We start from the raw sequence: 20419 nt of genomic DNA on the forward strand, positions 1-20419 counted from the left end.
CCACGCAAGCCTGTTCTTATACATGTGGTGTGGTGACACTAAGGGCTGCCCACCTGCCCCGGGCAGGTGGAGTTAGCTTTCAGGTTTCACGACCGGGCAAGTGCTTGTTTGAGAGGGGACTCAAAACTATCTCTCTATACATCTGAACATGGTCAGAGCGTCTCCTGATCTGTGGAATGTAATATGAGACCACTGTTGACCTATAGTGTACTGTTTTCATTGCTGTTACACTTAAAAATAAGTGTATAATTTTATAATGAACGACTTACTTTTCGGGCAAGTGGGCATGATCTTTGCGCAAGTAGAACATGACCTGTACTCGCCCAACCTGCAAGTGCCTCTGAGGCCTTAGGGGCAACCCCTGTTATACCATATAATACATCTGCATTGCCGTGTGATCATGGGTGTTCTTTACCTCTGCAGGGCTCCTGCACCATGAAGCTGAACAGTTCCTCTGAGCTTATGGTAAGTCAGACAGTCACTAGGTATAAGTTGTGTTGCCTTGGCAAGTACAACCCCTGGACAGAATGCTAGCATGTCACAGGGACCTACTGTACCGGTACCTCCAATCCAACCACTGATGCTGAGTGCCAATCAGGGAGGCACTGGGTACCATTTCTATGGCCTTTGGCATGACTCTGCCGGGGATTGAACCACAAGCCCCCTATCTCAGGGCGGACACTCTCACCACAGGGCCTGGTGTGAAATTATATAATTATATTAAAGTAGATGTGGACCGAACCAGATGCTAGCTTATCATAAAGTGAATCATAAGCACATTGATTGGTCTTGTGTGACTCGCTTCCATTAACTGTTGACCAAAACAACTGCCAGGAAACAGCATCGTATGAATCAGCAGAACATAGTGGCTACCAGGACCTGGGTCAATTGGTGTGACTAATTTCTAGAACTGGTGCCAGATGCCATTGTGTCCCTGTTTGATATGAGAGGCAGAGAAAGACGGACAGACCGACAAACAGAGCATGAAAAAGAGCCTATTTAAACCATGACACAATCTTGCCAATGCTGGGTACCGAAACCTGAACACGCCGCATCGCCTGTGATATAACTCTGGTTTTCTGTGTAAGTATGCACAGTATATGAGGGATTAAATGTAGGAGTCTCAGAAGTAATGGTGGAGAGCCCAGATGTATCAGTGATGTCAGTCATCTCCAAATGTGGGCATTGTTTCAGCATGTGGCTGTTACCAATGTCAGTTATGTCAGTCATCTCCAAATTTGGGCATTGACGGCGGATGTGCGATCATAGCCTACTTTTAATTGTTTTATAGCGATTAAAGCAGGGATGTCAAACATACGGCCCGCGGGCCGGATCCGGCCCGCAAGATGATTCAATCCGGCCCCAGGCTTGTAGAGCATACATTTCTGAGCATTTAGGAAAAAGTAAGTCTCTAGCCCATTCCTGTCAAGAGTTATGATTGTTTTAAGAACTGCAGGCTAGGTTTCTCCCACCTGGCAGTGATTGAGTTGATTGATTGGAATGTTAAGTGACCAGCTCTCTCTCTCTCTCTGAAGATGACAGCATTGCTAGGAATGGGATGGGGGGTCTGGCTATGAATAATACCTGAACATACCTACAATATTCGAACTGTACTCAAAGATTACACATATTAGACATGGAAATTAATGTTAAGAAAATAACTTATTTAAAAAATATAATAATAATAAAATGTAAAAGTTTTATTATTCAGATATTTTCTGAATATGCCATTATTGTTCATTACTTTTATTCTTTTATTATAAAATACAATAAAAAATAATTATTGTCCTGCATCAATAATATATTTTTTTAGCCATTTACAAATTATAGCAGAGACTATCAGGAATTGAATTATTCTATTATCAAATGGTTTATTCTTATTGGCACTTCTTAAAGGAGTAGTTCACCCCCAAAATGCCATGGAGCCAATGGAGACTCATTCCTAAAACAGAAATTTGATTACAATAAATGCATGCCTATTGATTCCGGATGGGGGGTCCCCATCCGGAATCAATGGGGGGAAGTGTACTATTATCACATTTTTGTCTCAGTAATGCGACAAATAAAATAAAAATATATTATTGAACTCAAGTCTCCATGGCGTGAGTAATCAAAGAAAAAAAAAGTCATTTTGGGGATGAACTACTCCTTTAAACAAATAGCATCTCTCGTACCTAACTGCAACTGTAATACCAATAATGAAAGTAGCTATTTTACTTAATAATGAACACAATTTGTAAAATGATATACTGCTATACTGCTAGCTACAGCAGTGGCTGAGACGACAGGAAGAAAAACAGAGCGAACATGTGCGTGAGTGTGCGTGCCATCCGATCCGCGACTGGTTCGGCCCTCATCAAGTCGCCTTTCAACCAATGCGGCCCTCACCCCAAAATGAGTTCGACACCCCTGGATTAAAGCATATTAAATTCTCTGGTTCCTCGGGCCTGGCGGAGAGAGACAGCGGCATTTTTCCGGGTTCCTCAGGTTGTAGCAGTAAATATGTTAACTCTTTTACTGCTTCGGACGTTCCCGTTCGCCCCAATTTTGAACCAAGCGCGCTGCCAATACAGCTCGTTCTTTTTACTTTGTCTGATGACTGTAAGCTGATGAGGGGTCGCGCCGCTGTGTACAGTAAAAACATCTCCTGTAACGCTGCTCTCAAAAATCCACCGCACGTTAGCAATGATGGAGTCCCAAATCACTTCCTGGCTGTTTTCTGTGGATCTGATCTAGAAAATGCATTTCTATGCTCTGAATGTATGGCAAGCGGAGCGGCCCAATTCACATTCATTCTTTGCATAAGGATGCCCTCTGCCGCCAGTTTGGCTAAAGTACACATATGAGCCGTCCATTGTAAAATGAATTAGTTTGGAAAGAATCAATAGATAATTTTCTATAACATCGCAAAGGTAAGCTGCTTTTTGCTGGCACCAGCCCCAATAAATAAATAATACATCTGGCAGTAGAACTGTTAAAATCCCCCCCCCCCCCTCTCTCTCTCTCTCTCTCTCTCGCTCTCTCTCTCTCTCTCTCTCTCTCTCTCTCTCTCTCTCTCTCTCTCTCTCTCTCTCTCATTAGCCCATCACTTGGAAGGAGTTTGCCAACATTCACCCGTTCGTGCCTCTGGAGCAGGCCGAGGGCTACCAGCAGCTCTTCAGGCAGCTGGAGAAAGACCTGTGTGAGGTCACCGGCTACGACAAGATCTCCTTCCAGCCCAACAGGTACTGTAGTTAACCCATTTAGACCAGGAACGCATTATTTTATGCTTTAACTATGAAAAAGCAGCAGATCTACAAAGCTCACAGAGCGGCACCGAGAGAAAACGGAACCAGGAAGTGTAATCCACCGTTGGAAGCAATGGAATGATCTGCAGGAAAATGGCTTCATCTCGGAATCTATCTCGGATTCTATATCCAGATGGCGTTCTTGTTTAAAACTAGCCCTTCCACCGTGGAGGAATCGAACCGCAGCCTCCTCGACGGTGGGCAGTAACCTTATTCCAGCTGGAGAGTTTCCTCTTTTACTTCATTTAGACGGGACAGAAGAAGAGATACTCTACTCATATCTTTGGCTCTTTGCTGACAAAGTGAACTAGGCCTACCCATCTATTCTATTTATCACCAGTTACTTTTTACCTATCAGCAGCACTGGCCTCATGAACCATGCTACACTAGCCTGGAGAGATACCAGCTAGCTACTTTTTTACCTCCCACCACACTCTTTCTCATTTTCGCCCCTTTTGGTAATGCCTGTAGATTGGCCTTTGAACTGTGCTTGCGTGTGTGTGTGTGTGTGTGTGTGTGTGTGTGTGTGTGTGTGTGTGTGTGTGTGTGTGTGTGTGTGTGTGTGTGTGTGTGTGTGTGTGTGTGTGTGTGTGTGCGCGGTACATTAACAGCATGCGTTCCTTGTTTTACAGTGGTGCTCAAGGAGAATATGCTGGCTTGGCAGCCATTAAGGCCTACTTGATTGCAAAAGGAGAGACCGAGAGAACAGTAAGTGTTGCACGGGGGGGAAAAGTCTTAAGGTTTGCGTGGTGAATACAATGCTATGTATGCACGCACACACACACACACACACACACACACACACACACACACACCTCAATGTTTCCTGAAATAAGAGTTATCCCCTGAGACCCTGCTCTGTCTATTATAGATTAGAATACCGTGATAATGATACTTGTTACCAAACCACATTCATTGTGTGTCGTTTGTGTTTCACTTTTAGTAATACAGCAACGTTGTACCTTACACCTGCAACAACGAGGTGATAGCCAATAATCTGCAAAATAATAAACTCTGGGTTGATGATTAATAATTTGAAGCTACCGTGATCGCATCTTGGTATTATTTACTAATTGAGAATGACTATACATTTTAACATGCGCTGTAAATTTTAAGTATCTATCATCTAATATCTAGAATTGGCATACTTGATTTAGATAATCGGTTAGATTAAGCTAATCAGCTGTTAGATTACTAGCTAAAATGCATTGTTTAGCTGCAGATTAATCTTTCAGATGGCAGTAGCTGCTTGGATAACCATCCTAAAAGAATACTACCACATTGTAGCAATGACACGTAATGTTTTGACTAGAAATCCTTTTTTTACTAGAAATCCTTTATATAACCATATGCTTTGCGTCTAATTCCAGGGTGTTTGTTGACTTTAAGTGGATATTCTATAACCGGGCTTTATTGCAGATGAATATTTATTTATCTATTATATATGAATACCTGATATTATTGGCAGCAGTTTTCTGGCATGAATTCCAACTGAAGCTTAATGGTATCAGATTAACACTAACGGTAAAACCAATTATGTCAGCATGTTTTATAGATGGCATGATGGAATAGGTTACTGTGACCCAGCAGACGAATGGCATTTGAGGTCAGTTGTTTAAATTTCCTCAGCGGTAGCTTTACGGCAGGGTTAAGGTTCAAGGTTTCTTCATTGTTACATCATGAGTACGGGTACACACCGTAAGAATACAATTAGTTTTTGTTCCAGACATTGTTGCTGTAATTACACCACTAATAATGATGACAAACATATAGTCACTGTTGGGTGGTAACCTTGTATGTCAAACGGTTACAAAGAAAAGTATTCCAATGGATTCAATGTAGTTATTTATTATTCAGCAGTCACAGGCTCTTAATACCATAGTTTTCATTTGAAAAATGGCTGAACTACAAGCTCACAATGTGACACATTGTGGCACGTCGTCCGTGGCATTGTTTGGCACACTGTTTCCCCAAAAGTGGTTCGGGACCCATTTGTGTGTCCTTTTTATTTTCTGTTTTCTAGATTTTGGGTTGAATTATTATTTCAAAACATTTTCAAACAAACATTTCCAAAAAAGCAAACTTTTTTCAGTAAAGAAATAAAGTCCTTAGAGTGGTTGTATTCCATTCCAAACCACTGGTTTAGCACACAGGCTGCATCTGACCCTAGACAGGCAGTCAGAGGCTGGAAAGGGGGGGGGTTGTTTGGTCATACAGCCTGTATTGTCTGGGGAAAGTAGCTATTTAGCAATCTACTGTCCTTGGATCTATTGTCACAAAGCCATTTCCCTCTTGGTAGCATCTGAAACGGTCCACAAACAGTGAGATAAGACTCCTTCTGACCTGCAATAACCCCCTGAGGTCTCAAGTGGGCTTTTCCACATTGGCCTTGGTGTTTAAACTTTTTGAAAACGGAGCTTAAGTAAGCACATCTTGGACAGTGCCAGCCTGATCCCTTGAAACAGTCAAGGTTCAACACAGCAGCTCTTGTTCAAATAACGGGACGAGAACACTGTGTGTTTTATCTGCTTTCAAGATGCCATATTTGGTGGTTTTAAGACTTTGCAGAGTGGTATAACCTGCAGAACAGTGTGTTTTCCAGTCAGCGGCCGGTAAACGTTGCTCAACATCATGGGTGTTGGCGCCCCACTGGCCTTGTGTGACTACGTTGCAACATCAATCATGCCAAAAAGCATCAACCTAATAAGGGATAAAATCAATGGGTGACCCAAAAGCATCAACCTAATAAGGGATAAAAATCAATGGGTGACCCCACATGAAAGTTGTTCTGTACGTTGATATCAGCAGGGGTCACTGGTGGGAAAAGCGCTCAAATGTTTTACTTTAGTAAAAGTTCAATACTGCAGTGTGGCAATGGTGGAGTTGCTCAAAAGTACAAAAGTGTTGTTGGCATCAAAATGTACTTAAAGTAGCCTACTAAAATTAAAAGTACTCATTGTGCAGAATGTCCCCTTTCAAGTTTTCAAATGGGTTGAAAAATAGGTTTAGCATTTTCAAATACCAGGACCTACACATTGTCTTTATTGTCAACAACCGTTATCTTAACATAAATAAGCCTTCCACCCCACTGTGTTTACCATACACAGTCAAATCAATAAAATCTGTCAAAACAAGTCAAAGACAGTACAATTTGACTGGGACAACAAAATAGTAAGTACACCTACACAATACACATCCCATGCTATGTCAGTCTTATCCTATATCTATTCAGACATGGTAAGGTTAACATAAGGACACACACACACACAAACAAAACGTGGATGTTACAACTAGGCCAACAGTAGGGTAACTCAGGTTAAACGCTGTATTCAAGAGGAGGTATTGATGGTTGAATCCGGATTTCTCCCCCCGCTCCAGGTTTGCCTCATTCCCAAGTCGGCCCACGGCACCAACCCGGCCAGTGCCCAGATGGCTGGCATGAAGGTCCAGGTGGTGGAGGTGGACAAGGACGGCAACATTGACATGGTGCACCTCAAGGCCCTGGTGAGAACCAGAAACCTGCACCTGGCCTTAGGAGGCTCGCCAGGGTTTATCAGGCAGTGTTGTTTTTGACAGCAAATTTTGATTTAGTTTTAGTCATAGTCTTTTGAATAAAATGACATTTAGTTTTAGTCATAATTTAGTCACCTGAAAAGTATTAGTTTTAGTCTAATTCTAGTCGACTAAATATCCTAAGATTTTAGGCGACTGAATCTACATTTGATTTAGTCAACTAAAATGTATTTTGGCAGGCCTTGATGGCATCGTAATGACTGATTTTACACTTGGTTGCGTGCTGAAAATAGCCGATCTACAAGTTCACAACGCGTCGCAGCGCGACGCGTTGTGAACTTGTAGATCGGCTATTTTCAGCATGCAACACCTGAGAGCAACCAAACATAAAATGACTCTCTTCTCCACCAGTCCCTCCCTAACGTTTTAGTCTAGTTTTTATTTTGTTGACGAAATTGTCAATATATTTAGTCTTAGTTTTAGTCATCACAGCTTAGTTTTTAGTTCGTTTTTATTTAGTTTTCGTCAGTGAAAAAAACGCAGTCGACAAACATTTTTCGTCACAGTTTTAGTCGACAAAATCAACACTGTTATCAGGCCAGTCAGGAAGTCTAATACAGACAATCAACGTCAGTGGTGCTCCATGTGCGTTCCTGGGACCCTCAGGGGTCCTTTAGATGCCTCCAGGGGTCCCCAGCTAAATGATTGATACAACAAGGGTCTGTAACTGACAATGTGGTTACTTTAAAGTTAGACTGGGGTCCCAGGAATTGAAATTGGACCAAATGGTAGTCTGTGGCATTTGGACATATTTTGTGGCGGGGACCCACATAAGGGCAATTCCGTGGTGGAGAGATGGCAGTGGATAGACTAAAACCTATGATCTTTATTGTCATTCATCTAGCCAGTGAAATTAAACTGTTCTTCATTTAGTTGAGGAACCCCTGGAACCCCCTCGAGGACCCCTCTTTGAGAACCACTGCACTAGGTTTATCGTATATCACTCCCATCATATTCAACCAGCTCAGTGGGATTGTGGTTAGTAGGGGTGTAACGATATAGTAACTGTATCGAAATATCGTTTTTAACTTAAAAAATCTAAGTATATCGACATGAAACCAGCTAAAATCAAATCGTATCGTTTTATTTTGTATCGTATCGAATCGGCAGTGCAAAGAAACGATTGTATCGATACCTACTTGTGCATTGTATTTGGCATTTTTAAGAAGAAAAAATTAAAAGGAGGGGTTTAATTACTTTTCCTTTCCATATAGCTACACTGGTCTATTGATAAATATGTGTAATCTCTGGGTTCATCTCAAGGTGCAGGTTTGTCAATATACAATGTCCATGTATTTGGCAGATAATCACTGTGTTTACTTATTTATATCCATAATAATACATGTTTCCCTTAAAAACCTGCAATATCCACACCTTTCACACAGATTTAATTTCTTTGCCAAATAGTTACTATATCGATTTTAAATCATTGAACGGAATCGTATCGTATCGCCATGAATGAACCAATATCGTCCATGTATCGTATCGTCAACCATGTATCGTGATATGTATCGAATCGCTATTAAAATGTATCGTTACACCCCTAGTGGTTAGAGTGTCCACCCTGAGACTAGGAGGTCTGGGCTCTAAGTTCTAACCCTGGTCGGGTCATATCAAAGACCCTGAACAATGGGACCCATGCAGTGCCTCCCTGCTTGGCACTCAGCATCAAGGCTTGGATTGGGGGACATACTAGTGTCGTGTCCAGGGGATGTATTTGTTTTCACGCTACAGAATCAGGAGATAGGCTCCTGCCCTATGGGCCTCATGGCTCGGCAAGGCTTACTTACTGTACTTATATTCGTATGGGTCCATTTGGTTCCATTTGTACACTCTGAGTTATGGGAGTCCGGGGCCTATTGCATACCAAACTTGGAGATCCACTGTTCCATTAGGTTTCATTTGATGTAGGGATGGGACGATAATAGCTATTATCGTTTAAAAACACAAGCTCACAACACAAGCTCACAAGCTCAAAAACACTAACGCAACGCGACGTTGTGAGCTTGCAGATCGGCTATTTTTTCCGCTCCAGAATACTGGATGTTGGGGATATTTTGATTATCGCGATAATATCGTAAATCGCATTTCTTTCTTTTTTTTTCACAATAATCACGACATGAAATGTTCATATGGTCCCATCCCTAATGTGATGTCCCTACTCTCTCCCTCTGGTACGCAGGTGGACAAACACAAGGGGCGGCTGGCGGCCATGATGATCACCTATCCCTCCACCTTCGGAGTGTTTGAGGAGAACGTCAGAGACGTGTGTGACCTCATCCACCAACACGGCGGCCAGGTTTATCTGGACGGCGCCAACATGAACGCACAGGTGAGGTTTATTGTTTATTGTTTATTTGGATCCCCATTAGCTACTACCTTAGCAGCAGCTACTCTTCCCGTGGTCCACACAGAAATAAATTACATTACAAAACGTTGATACATTTTACAGTACAATCCAAGAAAACTGTTAAAAACTTTCAAAAGTAAAAAAATATATATATTATTTTACATCGAGGTGAACATGTCCCGAGATGTCCCTAGTGCCCACCTGACCTGTTAAGCTCACAACTAGCCACATTGTGATGCATTGTGAGCTTGTAGATTGGCTATTATGACATGCCCAGAATAGGGACACTTTGGTTCACTTGTGGTTAAGTGGAAAAGTTTTACTGCTTCCTTGATAGTAACTTTCAGTTTTCGTGGCTTTCTAGTCCATTGTATGCTCTTCACAGTTAAATTAACAGAGGATTTTACTGTGTAGGTGTGAGAAAGTGCTTGGGGCCAAAAGGACTAATAAGATAAGAGTTTATAGTGGCTATAAGCCAAAAGAAATAGACCTTTGAAGTCAGTATTATGCAGATGAGAGATCTTACCTCAGCTCTTCCTCTGCCAATCACTGTTGGATTATGGACCCTGCCCCCTCTTCATGTCTCAGGACCCCACCCCCCTTCCCAAGGCCCTTGTCCCGCACTGATAGTAGCTACTAGCTAGTCACGTGTCTGATCTGTTTTTAATTCCAACAAAGAAGGTTGCTTTAAGGGGAATTTATCGTTATACCAACTCTGGCGTCATTTATATTAGTTTGTATTATTGTTATTGTTATGTTGTTGTGGCACAGTATTATTTTCATATACTTGCCTGTTCCTGTATGCAGTGACAAATGAACCTTCTTGATCACATGTCTAAATACTGAAGAAAACAACGTAACAACTGGGGTGCACACAGAAGCACGGCTAGGTGTATCTATCTACAGGCCAGTTTTGAACAGGACACAGCCGATATTTACTCACTCCCCTCATTGTGCTCTGTCTTCCAGGTGGGTCTGTGTCGACCTGGAGACTACGGCTCTGACGTTTCTCACCTCAACCTCCACAAGACCTTCTGCATCCCTCACGGTGGCGGGGGCCCCGGCATGGGACCTATCGGAGTGTAAGTCAGTCTGTTAGCGGGCGCGTCGACGCATCGCGTTCAACGCGTGGAGATCCTACCGGTACATATTGACAGAACGTTTTACCGGGCATCAACCAATAGGAAAGAAGCATGTGGTTGACCCCACTTCTTTCAGTGAGCCAACCACCCCACGATCTACACACTGGAAAATAAATTTCCATGCGCGTCGCTCACTGTAAATGTTAAATGGCACATTTATCTAGAGGTTTTATTCAAATCGCTTTACATACATTTTTGTCAAAGATTTGGTAGAGAGTGAAAAAAAAAAGACTGTATCAAGTAGTTATTTACAGGTCTGTTCTACCAATTATAGAGGGTTTAAATGGTACCGGATATGCAGCTTGGCAAATAAAAGTTGAATTGATCCCAGTGCATGATCCCAGTCCACGATACAATTCACCCATTCACACACACATTCACCCACCGATGGCGGAGGAAACCATGCAAGGCACCAACCTGCTCACTGGGAGCAATTAGGGGTTCAGTACATTTTGATGCCAATACTTTCTTACTTTTACTGAAGTACATTTTGAATTCTGGACTTTTCCTTGTAACAGAGAGTATTTCAACATTGCAGTATTGATACTTTTACTTAAATACCTTTCCCACCACTGTCCCGTGTCACCAGGAAGGCCCACCTGGCGCCCTTCCTGCCCAGCCACCCCGTGGTGCCCATGCACGCGGTCAACAGCGGCAGCTCCCTGGGGACCATCAGTGCTGCCCCCTGGGGTTCCAGTGCCATCCTGCCCATCTCCTGGGCATACATCAAGGTCAGCAGGGAACGACACCACCAGAGACCACTGTTAAGAATGATTGTATCATACATCTAATCTGCAGCATAACAATAAGTAGCCCACTCATAATGATTGTTGAGCATAAAGTATTATCTATATCACTGTTTCCCAAACCCATGTGTGGGTCACGGACATATTTTTTACAGGTCCCTTAATTTTATGTTTCCTACATTTTGATTTTAATTATTTCAAAACGTTTTCAAAAAACATTCCCTAAAAAAGCAAAGCTTTTCATGAATTAAAAAATCACACTTGTGTGAACTGAGCGGTGGAGGCTGTATGTGTGTGTGTGTGTGTGTGTGTGTGTGTGCGTGCGTGCGTGCGTGCGTGTGTGTGAATGTGAGTCTGAACAACAGCGCCCCTCCCTTAACATGTGTGGTCAGAAAAGGTAACTGCAGGCTACATACAGACACGGACGCATACAGACAGACATACATACCCACACACACGGCCACGTATAGGAGCGTTGTGACCACCGCTCAAAAACAGTTTCTTTCAGTAATTTCATGAAGAAATCCAAGAAGAGCTTGTACTTGAGATCTGCTGTTTTCACTAGTTTCTCTTTTGGGTCACGATCTGAAAAGTTTGGGAATCACTGATCTGATCTGATCACTGTTATTAGTGTGGTTGCTATAGGCAACCAGACTATTGTTCACCTTTTCCCTTTACTTCACCTAGAGTCAACTTTTTTTTGTTAACTTTTCTGGAACCCCAATTCAAAAGTCCATTGAGTTCAGTGGACATTTTCTGTAACCTTTTCTGTAAGCCCCAAACTGTCAATTTCTGCTTGGTCATGCTTCACTTGACATCACAATATGTAACATGAATAGTAAGACGGAATTAATTTCCCAGTGGATTCCTCGAGACTCACAACCACAGCCTTTCTTGTTAATAGAGAATTTTACCTCTGAATTTAACCCATCCTAATTATTAGGAGCTGTGAAAGCCATTAAAGCTATACTGTGTAAGTTGCTCAACTAGTGGTCTGTAGCAGTATAGCAAACCGCGGTCGCGTCTGCTTTTTTCGTCCGTTTTTCGCCGCGGACCGGGCCTTCAGACCACCGCGTCCGCCTCACCTCGCCGAGACGCATCCATAGAGGTCTCTTGTGTCCCTCTACGAGCAGCGGTTGGGGAGTTAGTTACATGCTAGACTTCTAGACCAACGTAAACAAAGCTGTTGAAGCAAGCTATTTCCTGAAGAGACGCACTGTGATTGGCCGGTAGTGTATCATGTGTGTATGATCCGCAATGTGATTGGCCAACGTATACACAACGTATACGGATGATGCAGATGACGTCATTTTTCCGCAAAATCCGGACCCCGGCAAGGATCATAGAAAACAAGAGAAGGCTTTAGAAGCTGAAAATAACGGAGTGGGTGTTCTAAAACGTTAGCGATTTAACAGTTAGGACAATTTTAAGATTTGTTTTGTAAAAAAAGTTACATGGTATAACTTTAATATGGCCTCTCTACCCACTAGCGGAGCAGCTAGGTGCTACGATCTTTCAATTTATGATAAAAGCGTGAAAATTGGCATGAACAGTCTCCATGGGTCACTTGACAAGAAAATTGTCAGAGGCAATTGAAATTTCAAGATGGCGGCCATTTTTCAAGATGGCCACCACGTAGTGAAGCAATTAAGTGATATAAGGGTTTATTTGGTGATACAAGCATGAAAATTGACATGAGCAGTCTCTATGGGTCACTTGACAATAAGCCACCCTCAGATACTTGAAATTTCAAGATGGCTACCACCTTAGTGGAGCAGTTAAGTGATATAAGGGTTTATTTGGTGATACAAGCATGAAAATTGCCATGAGCTGTCTCAAAGGCTCATTTGACAAGAAAACACCCACAGCCACTTGAAATTTCAAGATGGCGGCCATTTTTCAAGATTGCCACCACCTAAATGGACCATAAAGCAATGTAATTGTTTAGTTAGTGACACAAGCATGCAAATTGGTATGAACAGTCTTTATGACAAGAAATCACTTCCAGCCACTTGAAATTTCTATTTTCAAGATGGCCCCCTGGATCCTCAAACGATCCATTGTCTCATCGAAATGTATGCATTCTTCATTAAGGACGATTTGGTGAAATTATATTTTAGATTATGTTAAAGAACAACTTTTAACACCTCATCATACAACATAAAAGTATCTGCACTACCAGGGCACATTGGTGATATATCACTGCTGTTAAACTCAGAATTGGGTTCAATGTCAGCTAGTTAGATAGCCGCACCTCAATTGACAGGTTGTGCCAGCGTGGGAGAGCCGAGCCATGGTTAATGGGGGTTTAATTAAAAGGATGGTGTACAGATCGCGCAGGATTTAAATGGCATTGGAAGAACGATTGGACTAAGTGTAGGGTTAAGTAAAGGCATGAACTTAGTTGTATCCCATACATCAAAGTGCTTGGTAAAAGGTGGTAAAAGGATAAACCCTAGGCCTCTGCCTAAGACATGGCAGAAGCCATCATAACACTTGAGAAAACTAACTGGGACAGATGTTTCATTTGTTAATAGGTCACTGAGGAAAAACTAATTTAGCCGAGTTTATTCAGCAGAGAGCACAATCGCACTGGTTATGATACCATTGCAAGTTATGATACCATTGCAAGAAATGTTCCATTATTTCATAACAAAAAAGCATCCCATGGATACACCTGGGACGTATCATCAGTGATGTAGTCCAAGCTCATTGGGGTTTCGGGTCTCGCAACATCATGCCCCTCACTTGGGTGACCCAGCTGGGGTTGATTAAGTTAGTAAGACTTATGTCCTAGTAGCTACCCATGATCAGTCCCATTGGGGAAAGACAGGACCATTCACTCCACCGCTCCGGAACTACTCTGCCGAAACTGGGTGAGGGAAATCTCGCGCATGGAGGGACTAGGCTTTGTTGATTGACTCCTGTCCGGGCCCCTCCTATGTCTCACCCTGGTCCAGGAGCTGTGCATTGCACCAGACTCCAGCCCCAGACATTTCACTCAGGAGTGGTACATTCTTGAGCTGCAATGGTACTGTAGGCTCCACCTGGCCCAATGGTGGTGGTGGTGCCGCATGCAGGCTCCGCTTGTGGCTTGAATGGCCCTCCTAACCGTGGGTTTGTTGAGCTTCTTCCTCACGGAAGACACAAGCTGAGGCACTAACCCAACCTGCTCCCGGATGCCGTCTACATTCCAGCTGTCACCCGTCTCTTCCGGTGGTCACCAGACTATTCCTGGTTGTCACATAGTCTATTCTATGAGTCACTATAAATAAGATCAATGCTCTGCCTATCTTACTAAGTCCAACCCGACTAGATGAAGGTGATGGCATAGAAAGCACATTGACAAGACAGGGCAAAATATCATTCAAGCTGTAAACTTAAGTTCAACAACACAGAGTTGGAAAGGGCCCAAAAGAGAGCATCTACTGCTGCTGAAGACACCGAAGATACCAAAACTATCCATGTCAAGAGGCCAAGAAGATCCATGCCCTCAAAAGCTTTGTGCTTTATCTGTGAAGATGCGAGTGCAGCGTCCCCCTTAGAGGACACAATGATTATGAAACTTAATGAAAGGGTTAATGAATGTGCCAGGAATCTAAGCGACAAGAAGTTCCTTGCAAATCATATTTGTGTCCTGTAAGGGGGACGTTGCACTCTCATCTTCACAGATAAAGCACAAAGCTTTTGCAGGGCTGGGATCTTCTTGGCCTCTTGACATGGATATCTTTGGTATCGTCGGTGTCTTCAGCAGCAGTAGTTTATCCTTTTACCACCTTTTACCTGGCACTTTGATGTATGGGATACAACCAAGTTCATGCCTTAACCCTACACTTAATCCAATCATTCATGCCATTTAAATCCTGTGCGATCTGTACACCATCTGGTTTGTGCCCTGGTAGTGCAGATATTCACTCTTTTCTAATCTATCTATGATCAACAAATGTTGTATTTTGGTGATGTGTTAAAAGTTGTTATTTAACATAATCTAAAATAAAATGACACCAAATCGTCCTTAATGAAAAATAAATACATTTCTATGAGAAAATGGATCTTTTGAGGATCCAGGGGCAGCCATCTTGAAAATAGAAATTTCAAGTGGCTGGAAGTGATTTCTTGTCATAGAGACTGATCATAATAATTTGCATGCTTGTGTCATTAACTAAACAATGATATTGCTTAATGCTCCATTTAGGTGGTGGCAATCTTAAAAAATGTCTGCCATCTTGAAATTTAAAGTGGCTGTGAGCATTTTCTTGTCAAATGAGCCTTTGAGACAGCTCATGGCAATTTTCATGCTTGTATCACCAAATAAACCATTATATCACTTAGTGCTCCCCTAAGGTGGTGGCCATCTTGAAAAATGGCCGCCATCTTGAAATTTCAAGTAGCTGTGGGTGGCTTATTGTCAAGTGACCCACAGAGACTGCTCATGCCAATTTCCATGCTTGTATCATCAAATAAACCCTTATATCACTTAATTGCTTCACTACGGTGGTGGCCATCTTGAAAAATGGCCGCCATCTTGAAATTTCAATTGCCTCGGACAATTTTCTTGTCAAGTGATCCATGGAGACTGTTCATGCCAATTTTCACGCTTTTATCATGAACTGAAAGATTCTGATGAAAAAGGGCAGTTAGCCGCTCCGCTACACTCAGCTATGGCCGACCATACTATACCAGATCGTTTAAATTAAAATTTTATTCATTGAAATAAATTCCGGATTGTAGTTCTAATAGTTATTCTGTACCTTGTTTGCTCCTGTAGATGATGGGCGCCAAGGGACTGCTTCACTCTACAGAGGTGGCCATCCTCAACGCAAACTACATGGCCAAGAGACTGGAAAGGCACTACAAGATCCTCTTCAAAGGCAGGAAAGGTAAACCACGCTGCTGATCACAAGTTCCAAAACTGGGAGCTTGATGTTATGCAGTCGCAGTTGCTAACTGCCCTCCTAGATTTTGACCCTGACCATAACCCCATCAACACCATGCATAAACATATCCATATCCAACCTAATGTCTAAACCAGGGGTTCTCAAACCTTTTGAGGCGTGACCCCCAAAATAAACATATTTGAGCTGGGGACCCCCACCCTGACAAGCACTTGGAATTGTAGATATAACGTTTAATGTGACTCGGTTCCACAGATAAATATTGTGAAAATAGCTGATCTACATGCTCACACAACGCGAGGCGTTGTGAGCATGTAGATTGGCTATTTTCACAATGTTCGCCTCTTGCTTACTTAATATTTGACAGTTTGGTATTAAAACGGTCTTGAAAGTCCTTAAATTGTCTCTTTAGAAATCTGCAGTGGTGTGTGGATTTGTTTACCATTGATTGAGAAAAAACATTAACATTAAACTAATCATCTGGTGACCCCACAAAAAAACAAAACTTGGGGTCCCAACCCCAAGTTTGAGAACCACTGGTCTAAACACAACCATATACTATGTCTATGCTAGCTAGTATATACTTTTCCACTTGTCGGATGCTAAATGATTGAGGAGTAAGTCAACGGCATCTTCTTGGACTCATGGCTGATCTGTGCTTTTAAACGCTTGGGTTCATTGATTCACAGGTTTTGTGGCTCACGAGTTCATTTTGGATGTAAGGCCATTTAAGAAGACGGCCAACATCGAGGCAGTCGATGTCGCCAAGAGGCTGCAGGATTACGGTAAGATTCCTAGCAAATACAGTTCCTTACAATATGACGGCAAATTCTGGAGTTTTAATTAACAGAAAGCATAAAACCAACAATTATTTGGAGACCCGTAAGTCTCCAGTTAGGTGCCCTCCAATATGCGTCAATCATGATTGTGGGTTTCTCGCACCGGGTGTCCAGGTTTCCACGCCCCCACCATGTCGTGGCCCGTGTCCGGTACCCTGATGATCGAGCCCACCGAGTCGGAGGACAAGGCCGAGATGGACCGCTTCTGTGACGCGCTGCTGGCCATCAGGCAGGAGATCGCAGACATCGAGGAAGGCAGGATGGACTCCCGCATCAACCCGCTCAAGGTGCAACACCAGCTTATTGGTTTGATGCACTGATCTTTGAATACCGGTAACTGCTCTCTCTAGTCCTAACACTGTATCTGTGTGTGCGCGTGTGCAGATGGCCCCTCATTCTCTGGCAACCATCGTCTCTTCCACGTGGGACAGACCTTACTCCAGGGAATACGCTGCGTTCCCTTTGGTGAGTGAACTTAAAGTAGAGATTCACTCGTTTCCATAGATAGCCTTCGCTCTCTAGCTGCAGATAGCTGATTTACAAGCTCACAACACGCTATGTAGGTTGGCTATCTTTTTTTTTTTTTTTTATGTTTATAGTGAGCAAAGCTAACAGCCCACCTGGGGGTCACAAGGCCTACTTTGAAACCCGGCGACTTAAAAATAACCTTACGGGTGGTCTGCCATATGTTTAGTCCATTGATGACAACGGAATTCAAGCGATGGAGTCATAAGTCATGGATACATCATGGAAGGCTGATGTTATATTCAGGGGTTTTCAACTGGTGGTCCGTGGACCACTTGTGGTCTATGACCATGAATTTAGTAATGTAGGAAAGTGTTTTTTCTTCTTCTTGTTCCAAGGAACAGTGATTAATATAGTGTAGTAGTGTTTTTTCTGTTGTTTGTTGTTTGTTCCAGTAGTTTGAGTGTCAAATGTTCTGGCTTTTTGTGTCATCCATTCGTCATGTTTTTAACTGGTTGTACTGCTTGTACCGTTTTAAAAAAGGTGTTCAATCAATACATCAGTCAACCCTTCCCTCTTCTCCCTGCAGCCATTCATCAGGCCCGAGACGAAGTTCTGGCCCACCATCTCCAGGATCGACGACATCTATGGCGACCAGCACCTGGTGTGCACCTGCCCGCCCATGGAGGTGTACGAGTCTCCGTACGAGGAGAACAGAGCCTCCTCGTAGACGCGCTCCATTCACCACAATGGGGTTTACTCCTCTCGAACTATTCCACTGGTCCAAAGGTGCATCTTTGGCACTTCCCGTGTAACAAAACTAAGCACAACCCCATGCAGGACGCCGAGGCCTCTCCATCGATACGAACCCCACGACCGCACCACTGAATACCCTACGAAGAGCTTTGTATTAGTCTCTCGAGACAGACTCGTTGGCTCACACAATGTTCAGACGCTTCCGCCCTAACAGTCCTGTACATCAGAAGTGCTGACATTCCGCAGAAACTAAAGTGGACGTCCCTTCTAGTACTCTCCACCTCGTTTCGGTTTCGCCTTTGCAGTCACACAAATAAGTCTTACTGGAAACCAAATTAGCCGGAGCTTATGTAGGCTTGCCGTTTAGTACAAATGAAAATTCACAAATATTTTAAAGACACTTTTAAATGTATTTTGGTGTATGTTTTTGACAAACGGATCACGGCTTCCTATGCGGAACATGGTGGAGTTACAGACTCTATCCATATAATGCCCTTGGTGCCTCTACACAGTAAAATCCTCAGTGTTAATTTAACTCTGAGTGTACAAATGTAACCAAATGGACCTTTAAAGTTCCAATTGATTCCATTTGTTCACTCCCAGTTGCAAATGGATTAATTAACGGTGTTTTCTATGTTGTACAAATAGCTGCCTCGATTTCCCATTTTGTTTCATCTGAGATTCGACTAAACGTTATCACGTTATCATGTAGGCTTTTGTTAATATTTGCATCCAAATGTTTGAAAACGTTGTAATGTTTATTGTGAGCAAGCCTAACAGATGAGGCTAGTCTTAATGCTGTTAATTTTTATGGGTGAATTGTTTTGTTTGTTTTTTAATCTAAATTTGTTTTGTTTAGAACAAATAAATTATGTATTAAACCTTTTTTTCTTTTTGTCTGAGTTGTGACACGTCACTCTAGGAATTAAGGCAACACTGCCACTCTGTGGCAATTGGTGGAACACTCAAAAGGCAGCCCTTTCATTACACTGATTTTCCTCAACCTGACAGGAAAAGATGTAAAGCTCTACTCTAGAATTGTCTTAAGTCCTTTATCAACATTTAATTTGCCTTTGACCTTTTTTTCTTTTTTTTACTTAAAGGGGCACTCCACCACTTTTCAACCTATGTTCATATAATTGGTCCTCACTCAAAAATAGCTTGAGGAGGGCTGTGGGCAGGTCAGAAACCCATCGTCTTGTGACATCATCGATTGCCAATCCAGCTTATAGAAACTGCAGGCTTTCTATTCCTGAAAAGTTGCAATTTTAAAGTGGAAGCCATTGTTCTCGCGATAATATCTTTTTTTTGGGAAAATGATGTCACAAGACGATGGATTCTGAACTTCCCACAGCTCTCCTAGGAGACTTGGACTGAGTAGAAAAAAATTGTGATATTTCATCATGAACATTAGTGAGGACCTATTATATGAAGACAGGTTGAAAAGTGGTGAACTACTCCTTTAATTTAAAGAGATTAAACTGCTTCAATGAATCCACTAATCAAAATAATGGTTTAGGCCTTCAAGAATAAAAAGTGTAGAGTAGGCCTAATCTCAGCCTTTGAACTTTTACTGTACCAAGAACTGTCCAGCACAAACACAATGTTCTATGTCATAGAACTATTAGATAAGTATGCAAGTTAACCTCCTTGAATCCAAAGGGCAAGTATATCTGTGTAATGTCAAAAAATATTTACAGAAGTAAATAAGGGTTAGGCTTATCCAGAACCAGTAGTAGTTTGTCCTACCGGCATTACTGATATCAATGCTGGCAAACATACTTTATATCATCACTGTTGGGTGGATTAAACCTCTTTTTATTAATAGATCAATACTCTTTGGCCCTTTTCCCACCGGTATCGAACCGGTTCAGTTCTTTTCACCCCGCCTAATATTAAACCAGTTGAGTGTTTCCAATGAAAATGAATTGGTTCGAAAAAAGTTGGAATCAAAGTTCTTCTGGTGAAAAAGGGGCCAATTTGTAGCCTGGTAAAAAATAAAAGTTGAGAAAACTCAAAAATTGAAGGCAACAAACTTCAGAAAACTTTTAAGTTAGACAATCAAACATAAAACTTTAAGTTTTGCTTAAATTGCTTTAGTTGGTTTATCTTAACATTTTCAGTTGCCTCAGCTTTTATCATTTTTGCTTAACTTAAAATTCTAAGTTGCCCTAAACTTTAAAGTTTTCTGAAGTTTGTTGCCTTAAAATTTTGAGTTTTCCAACTTTTTATTTTTTACAGTGCAGAACCTGAATCGCTAGCCACTCCCATTAAAACATTTGTTGAATAACGGAGTGAAACGAAATATAAATTCAGGCTGAGTGTCAGGCTACTTTACGTGGGTTTTTACAAATATATTAAGCCCT

The 20419-nt window shown here is 42.2% G+C and overlaps 1 protein-coding gene across 1 annotated transcript in view; it reads left to right on the top strand.

The window, feature by feature from the left end:
- gldc (glycine dehydrogenase (decarboxylating)) overlaps window positions 1-18940 on the top strand; it is a 34261-nt gene extending 15321 nt beyond the window's left edge. Inside the window, exons 14-25 of the mRNA XM_080738244.1 lie at window positions 424-465; window positions 3082-3224; window positions 3920-3995; window positions 6666-6791; window positions 9043-9192; window positions 10180-10292; window positions 10942-11083; window positions 15867-15978; window positions 16683-16778; window positions 16947-17119; window positions 17217-17297; window positions 17887-18940. Of these exons, the coding sequence (XP_080594370.1) occupies window positions 424-465; window positions 3082-3224; window positions 3920-3995; window positions 6666-6791; window positions 9043-9192; window positions 10180-10292; window positions 10942-11083; window positions 15867-15978; window positions 16683-16778; window positions 16947-17119; window positions 17217-17297; window positions 17887-18027 (1395 nt within the window). The 3' untranslated portion in view covers window positions 18028-18940. The remainder of the gene's footprint in view (window positions 1-423; window positions 466-3081; window positions 3225-3919; window positions 3996-6665; window positions 6792-9042; window positions 9193-10179; window positions 10293-10941; window positions 11084-15866; window positions 15979-16682; window positions 16779-16946; window positions 17120-17216; window positions 17298-17886) is intronic.
- The last annotated feature ends 1479 nt before the right edge of the window (window positions 18941-20419 follow it).

This window comes from Nannobrachium achirus (genome assembly GCF_963921795.1).
Source record: "Nannobrachium achirus genome assembly, chromosome: 12".
NCBI classification, from domain to species: Eukaryota; Metazoa; Chordata; class Actinopteri; order Myctophiformes; family Myctophidae; genus Nannobrachium; species Nannobrachium achirus.